Here is a 16,707-nt window from a genome sequence, read left to right on the forward strand (position 1 = left end):
CCGCGGGGCACAGCCTGCAGACCGAATTCACCAGAAATCCCGCGCAGGTTGATGCAAGCTGCGTCTTCACCACGCGCCTCAGGCACCCCGAACGCTTCATTGGTCGGCTTCGTCGGGTACCTGATCAGCCTTGACCTGATCAGACCTTGAGAGAGTGTGTGTGTGTGTGGGTCGTCGGTGCGCTGGCGCTGGCGCTGGCGTTGCGTTGCGTTGCCCCGACCACTGGCCAATGGAACGTAGTGTTTCGGGGCTGAGAGAAAAGACGACATCTGGAGCCGGTGGGCTCCGGGTGGCTACCCGCCTCGCAGGGTTCAGGGGCCGCAAGAGCCTTTAGATGTTGGACAAACGGCAACAGGTTTTCAACGTTTTCGTAGGGCCACATGTAGGATAGCACAAAAGTATATCTTGCACCAGTGACAAACAACGATGGAGACAAACGTGGCGCCGCTGGAAGAGAGCACCAATGAAGCGCTGTTCAAGAGTGTGTTTTCGTGGCTTTCCACTCTTCCCTCCCCCCTTCCTGTCGTGCTTTCTGCACCAGGGTCTGTTCCCTTTTCTTCTTGTGCAGGTATGTACATGTGTATTTGTTTGTACTGGTACGGACACAGAGCGAAACAATGGCAAACAGCCAATAGTGCTCCGCGCCCGAGGCGCAAATCCCTCAAGAGTCCATGTACTGTTGACTTCTTTTGGTGCCCCCCTCCGGCCTGCCGCCCCCTGCGGACCACTTCTGCCCATGCCATCCGTCCACCTCCAGCCTCACAGTCCTTAGACACTTGCAAATTCCCTAGCGGTGCTGGTTGTTTTTCTACCCCCAAGGCCCCGTCATCAGTTCCCTCCTTCTCTTCTTCTATTTCTCACTTCACTCTCCTTCATATTTTCAAGACCAGCGGTCTTCAGTTATTTGCCTTTATCACGAGCAGGACTCTACCGCCTTCACTCCTTTGCTTCGGCATCACCTGTTCGACCACACTGCTACTCTAAGCCAGTCAAACACCACCCAGCCACTCAATCGACAAGTCGAGCTGCCATTCCTTCAATCAACCAATAGTCAACAAAGTCCATTACGCATTGAGATTCACACTCTACATCGAGAAACTCGCTTCAACTACCAGCTAAAGTCGCCATCATGAAGTACTCGGCTGTCGCCTGCGCTACCCTGATTGCAGCCGTTGCTGCCCAGCCTCATTACAGCGGCCCCGGAACCAGCAAACATGCAAACAAGCACGCACACAACAATCACAAGCATGCCCGTAACAACGTCAACGTGCCTCGTGCTGTCGTCACTGTCAACGAGGTGGTTACTGAGACCGTCTACGTTACTGAGATGATCGACGAGACCACCACTGTCTGGATCACTCCCGGCCAGGAAGCCAAGCCCACTCCTACGTCGGCCGGTACTCCCAACGCACCGGGCAATTTCTACGAGACTCCCTCTGCTGCTGCTCCTCCTCCTCCCCCTGCTCCTGAGGCTCCCAAGCCTAGTCCTAGCCCCAGCTCCCAAGCTGCTGCTCCTCCAGCTACGACTACCTCAACCTCTGTCTATGTTGCTCCTCCTCCTGCTGCTGCTCCTTCCACTACCTCTGTTAACGTTCCCACGCCTCACGTTGACGTTGCCCCGCCTCCTCCTGTCAGCAACCCCCAAACCTCATCTGCTCCCTCTACTGGTGGCGGTGGTCCCGGTTCTGATACGATCACGGGCGACTTCACCTGGTACGACATCGGGATGGGCTCTTGCGGCGAGGACGACGAGGATAAGGCCCTGACCGAGTGCATCGTTGCCGTTTCTCACATTCGGATGGGCCAACAGTCCAATGGCAATCCCATGTGCGGCAAGACCATCTCAATGAGCGCCAACGGCAAGACTATCACTGGCACTGTGAAGGACAAATGCATGGGCTGCCTGGCCAACGATATTGATGTCAGCAAGGCTTGTTACACGCAGTTCTTCGACCTTGGCGTTGGCCGTACAAAGATCGAGTGGTGGTTTAATTAAGCTAGTAAGCACTGAGGATCACGAGAGGTAGCTGTAGCGATTCATCTGTGCTGTGCACGGTGCAGCTCCATCTGATTTTCAAACGCCGTTGTGGTCCGCCACATCTAGCTTCATGACCTTACGATTTTTGGGTTTTTGATCGTCTCGTTTATTTATTGGGTTCAATCTCTTGGCACCAAGTGCAATCAGGATACATGGGAAAGATGTAAAAAAAAAAAAACTGACATACGATATCCGGCCAAAAAGGAACAGACAGGTTATCTGTTCTGGAAGCCAGCACAAGACGTGCAGTCAAGGCGCATTGGTTGGTGCTTTTTGTTAACTTTCACTGTATATATGACTTTTTGTTGTGGGTACCTAGGACACTGCCACGGCAGGAACTGAACTCTGGATAGAGGAAATGAACCATTACAATCCAAAATCGAACGACCGACTGCCCTGAGAGTGTGAATGGTTGCAGCCACTTGTCCCATTTTTAACTAAGACGCGCCCGAAGGTACCAGGCTTGGCCATGTACAACGATCGCATCCCAGTAATAGCACTACTAGTATGTACAGGACTCGAGGTAAAAATAAAACCCCTGGGCGGGGCTATGCGACCGTGATTGCCACATGCGCTCTCCGTCCCTGGTGAGTGTTGTACTAATAATGGACACCCAAATCGATCACAAGAAGCTGAGGAGTTCCTCCACATATCTCCGCGTGTCAACGCCGATCCCCTGAACCAATTTACTCGCGCCGTCCGCAGCACCTCCCCCGTCCCCTGTCGAAAGGCTCTGGAACCCAGCGTGGTCGCTGGCCTTTCTGATGAGGAAGATTTCCTTGCTGGCCACCGGGCCGTGCTCCTGCTTCTCGTCGTCCCCTGCACCCTGGGAGGCCTCAGTCTCCGACAACCCCGGCGACGGCGGTGGATTCCCGTCCTGCGGCTCGGTGGCAGGCCTCTCGCGGAGGCGCGTCCACACGATCCACCAGCCTCTGTTTGTCTTGTGGGTCCTCTCCAGCTCGGCCTCCCTCGCCCTCGTGGACGCGTGCGTGTTCAGCAGGTGCAGGTGCGTGTTGACGGCGTCTGCGCGCGACCACCAGGTATCCGACGCCGAGGACTCGGGTATGTTGGGTATCGTCGAGTGGGTGACGAGCTGCTTGGGGTCCCAGACGAGGTTGTATATCGTCCTTGCGGCGGGCGACTCCTGCCCCCGCTCGGGACGGTAGCTCGTGGATGACAGGAGCGGCTTCTTCAGCGGCGCGAGCTGGTAGTGCAGCGAGCGGTAGAGCGTGTCCCAGGCCAGCGAGTCCGTGTGCAGCCCGAAGAAGAATGTGAATATGAAGGGGCGGTTGACGTAGACGACTACGCGGAGCTTTTCCGACTTGTTGAGGTCGTGCGATGTGTAGCCGGGGAGAAAGTTGCCTGCAACTTGGGACTGGGTCAGAGGGCTGGCCGGGTGGGTAAAGTCTTTAATGATTGTCGTAGAGGGCTGGGGGGAGGATTTGGAGTCGAGCTCGATGTTGATGGTGCGCAGGAGCGTGCGCGAGTTGTTGTGCGTGGAGGATGCGGATGAGGACTCGCTGTCAGAGGGTGGCTCCGAGATACTGCCTTTGAGGCCGATGAGGTAGTGGCCATGAGCGGCGTCGGATGACGAGCGTTTGGGGAATTTGGGGCGCGATGTCATCGGCGATGTCGAGGGTGTTTCTGTGTTGTTGGGTTTGGATGTGTTGGTTTCGGAGGGGGTTGGGGTGCCGGATTGTGTTGTTGGCGTGTTGGTGTTGCTCGTGCCGGGGATGGTCCAGTATGAGCCGTAGCCCAGCTTCATGTAGCTGAGCATCTTGTCGAGTTTACCGTCTTCGGGCGCCTTGGGCGATGATGTCGAGTCGCGTTTGTCGGGGTCGGCTGCTGACTCTTGGGGCAGTTGCTCTTGGGGATGCTGGTGGTCCTCCGCTTTCTGCTGTTCCTTTGGTTGCTGCTGATGTTGATGCTCCGGTTCCTTGTGCTGTTCGGCTTGATTCTGCCCCGTCTGCTTCTGATGCTTCTTGTCTGGGTTTGCTGGAGCGGTCTCTTTTGCAGCCTTGGTCTGCTCAACAGACTCTCGCCGCTTCCTCCCCCTCCTGCCCCTCGTCGAGGTAGGACTGTCAATAACGCCGTACGCATGATCCCCCCACTGATACAAGTCCTCCATCCAATGCGTCACATCCCTCAGCGACCTCCTGCTCAGCGCGCCTGTGCCCAAGAATACCGCCCCGTCCTCAGCAGCAGGTTCCTCGCCCGTCCCTAGCCAGAGCTGGGCGTCGAGACGGTCCCTATGCGTCTTCACCTCGTCCTCTGGCTCCTCGGTGCCAAACCTGGATACGACGAGATCAACTAGGCCTTCTATCCTGCCGACTAGCCCCTCCAACACCTCGCGCTCGCCGCTGCCCCTCTCCTCCTCGCCGACGCCGAAGCCGAGTTCTCCAGACGCTGCGATGTTGACGCCGCCAAAAATGTTGCGCGCCGGGTTCCCGTGAAGCATGACATTCCACGTAGATAGGAACAGGTCCCAGTAGCGGCTGAGCACGGCGGTAAATTTAGTGCGCTTGCTGCGCACGAACAAGGCACTGAGGGATGTGTCGTGGTGCAGGAGGAAGATGCTATGCGCGCGAAGGATGTCCCGTAGAAGCAGTGGTGCTGGTTTCAGTTCTCTGCTGGAGTATTCGTATTTCTCCTCCTGCGGCTCGGTAGTAGATTTGGTGGCAAGGCGCGGCGGAAGAGGGACCTTGGTGAGATTGATGCTCTGTCAAAGTCGTTTTAGCTGGGCTCGGTCACTTGATGGAGATGGTTTGTCTCTGGAACACTTGACGAGAGGGCCTTCAGTCATTCTTACCGCGAGAATCCACCATCCCGGTTCCAGCTCATGAGTAATAACCCTCGACTTCTCTGTGTCGACGGTATCCAGGGACGCCTCATCTGCAAAGCCGCGGCTGAAGTTGATCATGCCCTGCGCAAGGCCGATCTGGCGCAGACGTTCGTGCCGCTCCTCCTGGGAAATGTCATCGGTGGGACGTCCCCGTGTGCGCCGCCGCCTCTTGCCCGAGCCCTGCGTGGTATCCGACGCATAGTAGACGATTTGATCGTCGATGGTGTCGTCCGTGGTACCCAGGGACGGGTTGAATATGGCAAGGAAGCCGAGCTGTGCTGGGACGAGGGTGCCCGCTGCCGCCACTGCGGCGGACGCCATGATGAGAGCTCGCGGGCGGTCAAGCGACGGCGGCGGGCGCAGAGTGGCTTCGACGATTAGATGGGCCTGCGCGGATACATGGTCGAGGGAGCCGAGACTCGGTTTCAGAGGAAGATGTGTGTGTATTTGCGTATCGGTAATAATCAAACCAAACCGCAAGGCGATGGCAATGTTGTTGGCGGTGGGCAGTGGGGAAGCTGTCGTTGGAACTTGGAACTTGCAACTTGGAACTCGGAGGCCATGTGGAGCAACACGACGACTGCCGAAAAACGATCGAGATCTGGAGGGGCCGTTGCAACCTGCGACATGACGCTGGCGAGAAACCAACACCAGTGCCTCATCCAAGACAAGTGGTACACTACTAGATCAATTCATGCCCTGCGCCCAGAACTACTCACTTGGTATTGATCGCAAAGCCATTGCCACTACTCGATTACATCCACAGCACGGAATACCTCACCTCACCAACTGTGGGCCCCCAAAGTCGATGGTCATCCTCGTCCTGGCCAGTTTCCTATCTTCCGCCTCTTCCAAGCTCTCTGGCACCATGGACCTGTCAAGCCATAAATCGCCCCCATCTCTTCCACGCATTTGATCTTTCACCATGTTATCCCGCTCGCGTTTCTGGAATGCCAGCCACACCACGTACAAGACAAAAGTCAAACCCGTCAGCGGTATTGTTATCGCCCAGTACAGACTCATCTGTGGCGTGGGCTTCACCCCGATGGAACCCGACCGTAAATCTACGCCGGCCCATTCGAAGCAATTCGTTGAGAAGAGCGCCGATATGAAGCTTCCGGGGAGGAAGAACATGGTCACGACAGCAAGCGTTTTCATGGACGCAGCATCACGGTAGCTAAAAAAGGCAATCTGTTCCGTAGATCGTGAGAGTTCAAGGTTAAAGTTGGCGTGGTACTGCTGGATGATGTTGAAGAGCTAATCGAATGTATTAACACAAATGCATTTCTTTCTTTCTTTTGAGGGGGGTTGGCCAAGAATTGATCAACTTACGGCATCACTCTGGACTTGCACCCGCTTGAGAGTGTACTCTATATCTGTAACTTGCATCTCCTGCCTGTCCTGGAGCACCGAGACATGGCTCTTTAGAACCGAGGACCCCGTCGGGCTCTCGTTGGTGCCATCCGAGCCGGGTCTCTCGGGAGCAGCATCTGGCAGCAGGTCCTGGAGCCCAATCTCAGACTCCTCAAGCGTCTTCCTCATAAAAGACAACAGTTTCTCCAGCACCTTTGACTTTCTCGACGTGCTTGCGAGCTTGGAGGCACTGCCGCTTGTTTTGGCCAGCAACTCCTCCAAATCTCCCTCGGAGCGCTTCTCGCCCTGCCGGCTAGCAAAGTTGTGATAGCCCGTCCGCTTCTCCACGCCACGAATGTCGTTCTTTATGACGGCCGTGGTCAGGTCAATCTGAGCCCCAATCACAAGTGCCAGCAGAAGCGAGGGAAACATGGGGTTCCTGTACACGCCGAGACTCCATTGTCCCAGGAGGGCTTTCTGCAAAGCATTCTTCTCCTCTTCCTGGGCAAAGAAGATGCCCTGAGTGAGGGTGCGCCGTCCCGGCCCCCCGTTCCTTGGCCGTCTGCAGGACCAGACGGTTGCTATTTTGGGCGGATAGCAGAAGCAAAATGATTGAAACTGCGCATCCTCCCCGTGGACGTGGCTCGGAAGGGCGGCGGTGCCCGAGACACAACTGCGCGCATAGCCATATGCAAGCTTCAATCCAAAGGCATTGACTAGAAAGCTGGTCGTCTTTTCTGATTGCCTGATGACCTTGTCCGAGAGATCGACGTCAATCCAGACCATGCGGACGATGAGGGCTTGTGCGTCGCCCTCGGCGCCCGACGACGTCTCTTGGGCGAGCCAGCCATCCACGTTGATGGGATCAATCTTCTTGGTCAGTGTGGTAACCGTGCCCGTGCTGCCATTCTGCCAGAGCTCAGTCACCTGGAAGCACGTCTCGGGCCCGTAGCCTCGTCCCCAGTGGTCCAGCGAACTGAGGTTGCGATAGATGTCCTCCATGGTGACACAACAGCCCCAGCGGGCAGGGACGGGGCAAAAGGCGTTTGCTCTCAATGCGGATTAAGGGCAAGGTGCACTTGCTGCTCAGGGCGACAGACGGCGCAAAGAGCAGTTGAGGGTGATATCAACGTGGGAGGGCCGGCCGACCGCCATGCCAGAAATAGATTCAATAGCGCGAGGCTGCACCCGTGGAGGGGAGGGCAACTTAAAATATCTCGGGCGGAGAAAAGATGGCCTTCCGCAGGTTTGCATGATGGCAGGTCGTACAACGGGCAGCTCCTCCGTACAGAGAAGCAGTTGACATATCACATCAATTGATGGTTGCATCGCAACACTCGAAGCAGCTGGCTGCCAACGTCGTCGGCTGAAGGCGGCCGCGTTTGTTTGTGTGTTGGTTGCCGCCCGCCGGCAGAGGACGCGGGAAGAGCCGTCCATGCGTGTCGACAATGAACAAAAATAGAGCGGGGAATGCAGACAGCCTCGTAGTATCATGACATGACGGCGAATGGTCACACTGCAAGCCGGCGGTGGCCTCTGGCGCTGATGGCTGGGCAGCGCAAGCAATCCGTTGAACGCCACTTTTGATGCGGGAACGCAGACTCGAGGTTTTGTACGGAGTACATATTACAACAAAGAAAGAGAGAGAAAACGATGCCGTGTCACGCCGTTGATTACTCCAGACAACCAAGCCGTTCTCAAAGAGGAGTAAAAAGTGCCGTTGTTGGGTTAATCGATTCTCTCTCTGTCCCTCGTGAGTCGCAAGAACAGAATGACCGTTTCGAAGCCGGGCAACGGGCCGATAGGCAACAAGCGCCACCAACAAGTAAGTGTCCGGTGCAATAGCAATATGACATGATGGCGTATTTCCCATAGTCTTATTCGGTTTATACCAACACAAGTGGCGGAGCAAACGACGGCAATCACCACCGCCTGTTGCCTCGCGTGTAGCGCCCGTCTTACTTTGAACAACTCCTCCTCTCAAGATGGCATCTATTCGGAGCTTATCAAACGGCAATTACTGAAGAGGCCCAGGGAAATGGGTGGCTTTTTGGCAGATGATGACACACGCAGTATCACCTCGGCCAGCTGTTGTATCCCTATTGCCTTAAAGTGCAACTGACGCGTTACACGTAGAGAAACGAGGCTGTTGTGACGACCACCATAGACCATGAACTTGTGCTACCCGGAGTTGAGAGCTGACACTTTGTGACTTTTGAGTAAAGATGAGGCTCTGTGGCTTCAGTTGGGGGTGATCGATGGCTGGGAGATGAGAGAAACAAGGCTGTTTTTATTTTTCGTTGTTTTTTTATAAATATATTCTTTGTTGAATAGAGAGCTTGGCGCATTTTCTCGCAGCAAGCCTACCGATGCTTGTCATTCCTCGGACAAACAAAAGACAAAGATTGGACATTTACCCTTTTGACCAGTCAACCGCAGATATCTACCGAGGCAGGCCAAAATGTCTTGTAAGTGATCTCGTCCCCTATCGAGGCCGCACTGCCGCACTGCTAACATGGCAATTCACATTCGTCAGTTGGTCATTTTGAAAAGTCGAGGCAGGCACATCACCTCTCAAACGCCGTCAACCAGTTGATCACGAGGCGCATCAGACCTGTACGAGCATTTGCCGCCGGCCGCAATGATCTCCGTCGTGACGAGGAGAGCCAGCATGAACTCCCTACCTCTGCTCCAGACCCCAGGCTGCAGAGGACCTCGTCCATTCAGGAGATTTTTCACTCTCATTCCCAAGAGGACCATCCACAGGACGAAAAGGTCGAGGCCGGCATTGTCCACAACATAGTCGAGGAGACACCTTGTGCAAGCCCACCGGTGCTTGCTGGACAAGTTGGAAAGCGAAAGAAATTCTTCTCGGGGTTCAAGAACGTCAAGCCCAAGACGCCATTTACTCTCCAGGGCCAAATCAAATACGTCCTTCTACATAGTTGGCTGATGAACCTGGTCATGCCCTGCTGCCCCGTAGGCCTCGTTCTATACCACACATCTGGCAAATCCACGGCCACCTTTGTCGTCAATTTTCTCGCCACGCTCCCCGCCAACTTCCTCGGAAACCTCGCCATGACAGAAATCGGACTGCGAGTTCCGCGATTGTTCGCAGACTGGATGTCCATGACAACCGGGTGAGCATAACCATCCACCACAGAATGAGGGTGCAATGTGCCACTGACTTTATTTGGGGGGTGCGGCTTGACGTTAGAAATCTCATTCAGTTTATATCGTGCATCGTGCTGCTTCGCGTGCATGAATACGACGTGCTTCAGACATCCATCACGGGCTCGATACTGGCAAACACGCTGTTCTTTCTCGGCCTCAGCACCTTTGTGGGCTGCTGCAATCGACCGTACCAAAACCTGAACCGCACCGCGGCGCACATGGCGAGCAATCTCCTCTCCCTTTCAGCAACCAGTCTCCTCATACCCACGGCATCTCACCTGCTCGACCAAGCCGAAGGGAGAGATCTCCTCAGGCAGTCGAGGGGCGTGTCCATCGTGCTGTTGGTCGTGTACGCCTGCTTTGTGATCTGCGAGCACTGGACGCATTGGGAGATATTCTCGCGAGAGGTGGCACATGTTCCCGCCAGGCCATTCCCATTCAACCCTATTTCGTACTACCGGTCGTCCCGCACCCTTGGGCACAATGACACGGCAGCCGAGGCAAAAGAGGAGGGCCCCGTGCGTGCTGCTGCTGCCGGCCAAGCTCGCTCCGCATCACCATCGTCTCGGGCGCACGACGGCGCCGGCGGCGAGAGTGTGCCGGACGAAGACGAGCCCCGTCTTCATCTGGTGACTGCCATCCTGCTCCTCGCAGGGAGCACAGTTCTTCTCTACTACCACATCGACTACTCGGTGCAGAGCATCGATGCCCTCACCAGGGCCATTCACCTGTCCAAGACGTTTGTGGGCCTCGTCCTCTTCCCGCTGGCGAATGTGGACTACCACCCCATCATGCTGGCAATCGACGGCAAGCTGGGCCAAACCGTTACCCAGACGGTCGGGAAGAGCATCCAGACCGCCTTGCTGGTGATGCCGTTGATTGTGCTGGTCGCCTGGATCTGGGGCCTGGGCGAGGTGACCCTCGTCTTCAACGGCTTCGAGGTGGTCAGCCTCTTTGCGTCCGTCTTGCTGCTGAATGTGCTCATGGTGGACGCAAAGCTTCATTGGTAAGGTTTGCCTTGCGCGCGTGGGCCCGAGGATGCGTGAGGCTGTGATGTTGGTTTCATGCGCAGGCTGGGCTGACAATTCGACAGGGTGCAGGGCATTCTGCTCATGGCCGACTGGGCGCTCATCGCCATCGCGGCCTACTTTGCTACAAAGGCAAAGGAGTAACAGCTCCGAGAGGACCACAATTTCCTAAAAAAAGTACGGAGCACGATTTCGCAGCATTCATCATGCCGCTGGCACCGGTCCCATGGCATGATGTTGCAAGAATCAATGCGTTTTGCCTCTCCTGGGTTTGTGGGTACTGGGGCACTGGCGAATTTCCAGCATTAGCTCGTCATAATGCTTGCAACATTGCGGTTTGTTGTATGACTACCCTGTACTAAGGTAAACTTGGCTTCCCCGGTGCACGCACTCTCAATGGCACAGGGCAAAATGCAGCACATCACTTTGTGTATTGAGTAGAAGGCAGAAAAGGCATCAATAGCTGATGGGGTCGGAGAGCGTGTGGCGATAATGCACAGGTCATACACTCAACCTGGATGGACTATGCGGCGGACATGTTGATACTGTGCTGTGGTTCGGCAAATATTTATGTATAGACTGTGTATCTGGTCGAGGCAACCGGTGACCGTACGTGCTTTTTTATTTCGTGCAAGGACAAGATATGATGTGCTGAAAAGACAGCCGCATAAAGCACATGGCCAGCCAAATACTTACTGTAGTATGTAGTTATACGTGTTCGATCCCCTCTTGTACATGACCCTACCGTCACCGGCAACAAGTATGTATTTGTCCACGTTCAGGTTCCCGACAACGCCACTGTAAGTGAGGCATAATAGGGTAAGGGTTGTTATGATGAGCGTCAGGGTTATTGGAGTTGCGGCTGGATATTCCTGGTTAGGGCTAGCCTGGGACGAAGGTCGAACATTGAAGACTTCCAGTCACATTACATGCATGACCCACACTATCTCTTTAGCTGCCCACTGGCTTCTGGAGACTCGCTTACCTGAGAAAATTGTATGGTAGAGGAGTCTCCGCAAGCCGGTGGGCAGCTAAAGAGATGGGTATCCCTGTTTAATTTAACTACCCGTGATAGAGCGGTCCCCTAGCAATACCGGCGATCTACTCCGTAGCGGCTATATGGTAAGTGCCTGTTAAGTAATTGAGCAGGGGTGGTAGTAAGGGATATCATTTTTTTTTACTTTTTTTTCTTTAGAGAAATCAGGTACTTATTTTATTTCCCCCACCTTTGAACTTTTTATTGGTTGTATACCCGCCTCTGAGGTCACGGGTAGTTAATTAAATAGGGAGTGTAGTATTTGTGACCTCGCCTCGCTGGGCCGGCGGAAGTCATCTAGAAGTATGTACTTCTTGACTAGTATCTCAAATTCATACTCCATCCCCAGTAGTTCGCCTGTCGACGAGTCACCGTCTCGGATGCCAAAGCAGTTCACACCCCCACCATGCTCGGGCTGTCACGCCAACCTTCTCGAGGGCTGTCTGTCGTCTGATGTTGCTGCCAAAAGGGTCTGGTCCATTTCCCAAGACCGTCTGTGCAGTTGAACCACCCGTCCGCTCAACCTTTGCTGCGCACGGATGGCAAACGCCCAACCTGCCGTCCTCCCTTGGGATTTTTTGTTTCTTTCCCGTCATAATTTAGGAGTTCCATGGTTGGCCAAGTCTGGTACAAGCCGACCGATTGGACATGGGACGGAACTGCGAGTTGCTAGAACTTTTGCTCCCAGGGCGGGATCCAAACGACTCGACAGGTCGCTTGCTGGGCCGTTCCGCAGTGTCGTCTTTCTGCGAGACCACAAAAAAAGCAGCGCCAAGTACAACGAACTCGTAAGGACAAGCCTAGGTATGTTCGTGGAGTCGAGGTGTGGTCTACAACAAGTCATGACAGGCCCGGCTTGACAGCCAGAATTAGAAGCACCATGAATGGCTGCGCTCAGTCCTCTTCCAATCCGTCTCCCTTGGAAGTCATACTCGACGACATCAGGGTAGTACCCGTGGCCTGGCGCCAAATGAATTGACACTAGGATCCGGACAAGCCCTGCCTGTCTTGCCGCGGAACGCAACGCTGGGCAGGGGTGATGGGGAACCGGGGGTGGTTGGCAGATCAGGCTAAGTGGCCAAGATACAACTCTGGGCGTTCTGAAAAGGGGGAACACCTGCGACGGGGGACGTTGAATAATTACGACTTCGAGACGGAGACCTCTTGGCTTGGCCTCGAGTGTAGTCTTTTCGGGCAGTGGTAGAGAGGAAAGATCGACAGATCCGCGACGATCCTGTTTACCAGGTCGCCCACCTTGATCAAATTTCATTTTCGTTTACAAGAAAGCTATCCGAGGCTCGGGAGGCGAAGGCGCCTACATACAGATACAGACGTGCCTGGCAAATTACGCCTGAACCTGACACAACACGGCGGCTACGGGAAATGCCGCTTCGGAGAGAAAACAAGAACAAAGAAGAAGCCAGAAGCCAGAAACAAGAATGACAGGTTCATGAATTATGACAACGGACCACCATCAGCTGTCGCCGGGCTCAACCTTGGACAGCATCCGTCAAGGGGGCTGGCAGCTTGCTTTGGCGCGGGCCGTACGCGGGACAGGTAGGGCTCCTGGCCAATACTCCGTACAACGCATCAATGCAAAGCCTGATTGGGAAACAGTTTGACGACAGAAGTACCGGCCATTGTTCGGGATTACAAAGAGTTACATGGCACTCATCGCAGCCGTTCAATGTTCTTTGACGCTACCCCCTACTGCCTCTGTAAGCCGCCTGCTTTGGCTCTTTGACCCAGCCCTGATAGGCGTAGCCTTGAGCCCTTTCCCTTTGATGAGCAATATCATGTCGTGATGATGGCGTAAGAAATCGAACTCCTGCCTGTTCGAGCCATATATTGTCAAGGCTTCAAAAAGCGTCATTATAAGCTGACTTGAGCAGGTTCAGCAGCTAACCTTGTTGGCAAAGGGGTACCTGCTTGGTATCGCAGAAGTATGGGTCTGTTACAACTTCAGGACCTGGACACATTCAAAGGGGACATGTGCTGGTTGGTATGTAGGAGGTTTGGGTGAGACGGTATTGGTTTCAGATCTCGTCTCATGGGTACTCCTGGTAACCTCGGAGAAATCGAAAGAGGTCAACGGGCCCATACTACCTACCTAGGTTTGTACGTAACATCCCATCTTTGCGATAATAGCTGTGGATCTTTGCCCGCCGATTCAACCGGCAGCCTCCGCAGCCTCCACACGTTGACAGGCGACCATCCCGTGACACGGACCCGTCGTCGTCGCCCGTTGTCGAATGCGCACAGCCGCGAACTTGGAGAAGCAGTAATGTCCTCGTCCTCGATCCTAGCAGACCATCATGTGTCGCAGGCGTGTTGTGCCAGCCCTCGCCGATGCAGAAACATGAAGTTGAATGCAAACATGGCGACGTGGTGCCAGGCTCGCGTGGATGAAGCGAAACGGGAAAGGCCAACTGGCGGTAGAGAGTGGTGGTTGCCGCTGGTCCGTGGATGGGCACATACCAGATTACATGTACTACTTGTTGCCAAGCCGGGGAAGGTGCCATTGCTACATGTAGGTCAACGTCTCGATACTGCTAGTACTGATCAAGTTCGGTAGGCGTTCATCAGAGGCCATCCATATGAGGCTATGCCTAACCTGACACATTCCTCGTCCCGAGGACGCAACGTCCGTCTCCAGAACCGCACAAGGTGAACCCCGTCCAGACAAAGACAAACAAACCTGCATTGTATACTGGGTGATCCATGGTGGGTGAAGCAATTAAGGGGGTTGGCGGGTTGGCGGTACCAAGCTCTCTCCTTGACGGTGAAGCTCTTGGCTACCCAAACCGCTCGTCTGCGGGCTGCCAACAAGCCCTTCTTGGATTCACCCTTGGTTTGGAGCCATGGTTCGCCTTGGAATGACAGCCCGAACCGTTTCTTCAATCCGGCGCGAGATGGGGGGGCCGGCAAGCATGGGGTCGACAAGACTGCGAGTCTATAAGTACTAGTTGGCAACTGGCAAGTTTGTCGTCGATTGATATCATCCTCATCGGTTTCGTTCTTTCACAACCAACTTTACAGTCTCTCCTTAAGCACTGTGCTCTTTTTCTTGCTTCTTGCTTTCCTTCTTTTCGGTTTATACATCAACGTCGATCGTTGTAAATTTGCTTTTCTGTCGCTCACTCAAGATGAAGAGTTTCTCGTATGCCTTCGCGGTCCTCTCCGCGGCCTCTTTCGCTGCTGGACACATGCAGATGAAGTACCCTCCGCCTCTGCGATCGGGTTTCAACAAGTTCACTACCAACCAAGACTACGACATGACGAGTCCCTTGGACCCCAGGGGCAGCAACTTCCCCTGCCGCGGCGGCCTGAAGGTCATTGATTCTCCCCAGGGCCAGCCGGTTGATGAATGGACTGCCGGCCTGCAGTACAATTTCACCGTCACGGGAGGGGCATATCACAAGGGAGGAAGTTGCCAGGCCAGTCTCTCATACGACAAGGGCAGCACTTTCAAGGTGATTTCCTCCATGGAGGGGGGCTGCCCTCTTACCCCTGGCGATACCAGTTACAAGTTTAAAGTGCCCGAGGACGCCCCCGCCGGCGACTGCGTATTCTCCTGGAGTTGGTTCAACTTTGAGGGAAACCGCGAGATGTACCAGAACTGCGCCGTGGTCACCATCAAGGTCGATCCGCGCCGCAAGAAGCGTGGCACTGCCATGGCCATGAGCCAGCGTCCCGACATGTTCGTTGCCAACGTTGGCAACGGCTGCTCGACAACCGAGGGAACCGACCTGAAATTCCCCCAGCCCGGCCCAGTCGTCACCATAGAGAAGGGCGCCAAGCTGAAGGGTCCCGTTGGAAACTGCCAGAAGCCGGCTCCTGGCGGTGACAACCCGACTGAGCCAGCTCCCAGCGCCTCATCTGCGCCTGCTCCTACCAGTGACAGGCCGACTGTGCCATCTCCCAGCAAGCCTGCTCCTACCAACGACAAGCCGACTGTGCCATCTCCCAGCAAGCCTGCTCCTACCAACGACAAGCCGACTGTGCCATCTCCCAGCAAGCCTGCTCCTACCAACGACAAGCCGACTGTGCCATCTCCCAGCAAGCCTGCTCCTACCAACGACAAGCCGACTGTGCCATCTCCCAGCAAGCCTGCTCCTACCAACGACAAACCATCTATCCCATCTCCCAGCGCCCCGTCTAAGCCGACTCCTACTCCCTCCAAGCCCTCGCCTTCGAAGATCTCCTGCACTGGCGGAAAGTTCCCCGGCGATCAAAACAAGCCGGCTCAGCCTCCATCCACCGGTGCCGAGCCTCCCGTCCAGCCCGAGCCTACTTCTACTTCTACTCCCGGCGACAACAACGATGTCTGCACCCCAGGTGCCTATGCCTGCACTCCTGACAACTCGGCATGGCAAATTTGCGTTGTAACCCAGGTCTGGATAGTAAGTCTTCCCTTCCCGATATCTTTGTGTGACGCGTACGTCTGGAATGAAGCTGACGATGTAATTAGCGAGCGGGCTCATGCCCCGAGGGAACTAGCTGCCAGTTCGACGAGTCGACCAACACGCCTCGCTGCCGCTAGAGTACGCAGTTCTTCTAAACATACCCTCTAAAGCTTGCTCAAGGGGACGGCCATTAAACAAGGCTTTGTACACGAACATAGGCCAGGGGGACGTATTCGGCCACAGTATACACTCGAAGTGTTGTGTATTTATCATCATGCTTTCATGACAACTTGTTGTATAGGAAGAGCACTTTTATGATTCAGCAATTCCATTCGACTGTTGGGTGCAGTGCATCCTACAGGACAATGCTAGGTTTTATACAAAATTCTACTTTCTGCCATTACGGTGTTTTCCTTCTTGATCAGTGATTGTATGTGTGCCACTGTGTAGCTAGCTGTGGAACGGGTGTGCGTGAACATGGTTGTGAGTAAACATGTTGGTTCTTGCATGCCCTGGTGTCCCAAGGTCTCTATTTCCGGATTCGGACGTGCGACAGATAGCAGAGCAGAGCATCGTACGGAATACAACCACTCAAGTACATGTACGGAGTATGTCTGGTCTCAACCGGTGCGGACCCAGGTACCCGGTATACCCGGGCAGCATGGCCCCCGTGGCTCGGGGAAACGCCACAAGGTCGCTTATTGGTCAGGGCCCGCGCTGGGGGCAAGCCCAAGCCTCACTTCTGCTGACGACTCCTCAATGCCGCAGCCATAAACAAGCTGGCTGCATTCCATTGCGCAGCAAGCAAACCCTGCCACCTGGTGCTCCGT

At 54.9% G+C, this 16,707-nt stretch overlaps 5 protein-coding genes across 5 annotated transcripts; 3 read left to right on the top strand and 2 right to left on the bottom strand.

Moving 5' to 3' along the window:
* Positions 1–1,129: 1,129 nt before the first annotated feature.
* Positions 1,130–1,996, top strand: G6M90_00g076930 (uncharacterized protein; the record flags this gene model as incomplete). Its single annotated transcript, XM_014689924.1, has 1 exon — positions 1,130–1,996. One exon carries the CDS (start codon positions 1,130–1,132, stop codon positions 1,994–1,996), a length of 867 nt encoding a protein of 288 aa, XP_014545410.1.
* A 664-nt stretch (positions 1,997–2,660) lies between these two features.
* Positions 2,661–5,201, bottom strand: G6M90_00g076940 (uncharacterized protein; the record flags this gene model as incomplete). The annotated part of the gene is made up of 2 exons (XM_014689923.1): positions 2,661–4,757; positions 4,848–5,201. 2 exons carry the CDS (start codon positions 5,199–5,201, stop codon positions 2,661–2,663), a joined length of 2,451 nt encoding a protein of 816 aa, XP_014545409.1.
* A 456-nt stretch (positions 5,202–5,657) lies between these two features.
* On the bottom strand, positions 5,658–7,235 carry G6M90_00g076950 (uncharacterized protein; the record flags this gene model as incomplete). Its single annotated transcript, XM_014689922.1, has 2 exons — positions 5,658–6,137; positions 6,213–7,235. 2 exons carry the CDS (start codon positions 7,233–7,235, stop codon positions 5,658–5,660), a joined length of 1,503 nt encoding a protein of 500 aa, XP_014545408.1.
* A 1,459-nt stretch (positions 7,236–8,694) lies between these two features.
* On the top strand, positions 8,695–10,579 carry vcx1_0 (Vacuolar calcium ion transporter; the record flags this gene model as incomplete). The annotated part of the gene is made up of 4 exons (XM_014689921.2): positions 8,695–8,701; positions 8,770–9,373; positions 9,451–10,413; positions 10,501–10,579. 4 exons carry the CDS (start codon positions 8,695–8,697, stop codon positions 10,577–10,579), a joined length of 1,653 nt encoding a protein of 550 aa, XP_014545407.2.
* Positions 10,580–14,617: 4,038 nt separating this feature from the next.
* G6M90_00g076970 (uncharacterized protein) lies at positions 14,618–16,014 on the top strand (the record flags this gene model as incomplete). The annotated part of the gene is made up of 2 exons (XM_014689919.2): positions 14,618–15,874; positions 15,943–16,014. The coding sequence occupies 2 exons, from the start codon at positions 14,618–14,620 to the stop codon at positions 16,012–16,014; spliced, it is 1,329 nt and encodes a 442-aa protein (XP_014545405.2).
* Between the last annotated feature and the right edge of the window lie 693 nt (positions 16,015–16,707).

This window comes from Metarhizium brunneum, chromosome 4, assembly GCF_013426205.1.
Source record: "Metarhizium brunneum chromosome 4, complete sequence".
Taxonomy (NCBI): Eukaryota; Fungi; Ascomycota; class Sordariomycetes; order Hypocreales; family Clavicipitaceae; genus Metarhizium; species Metarhizium brunneum.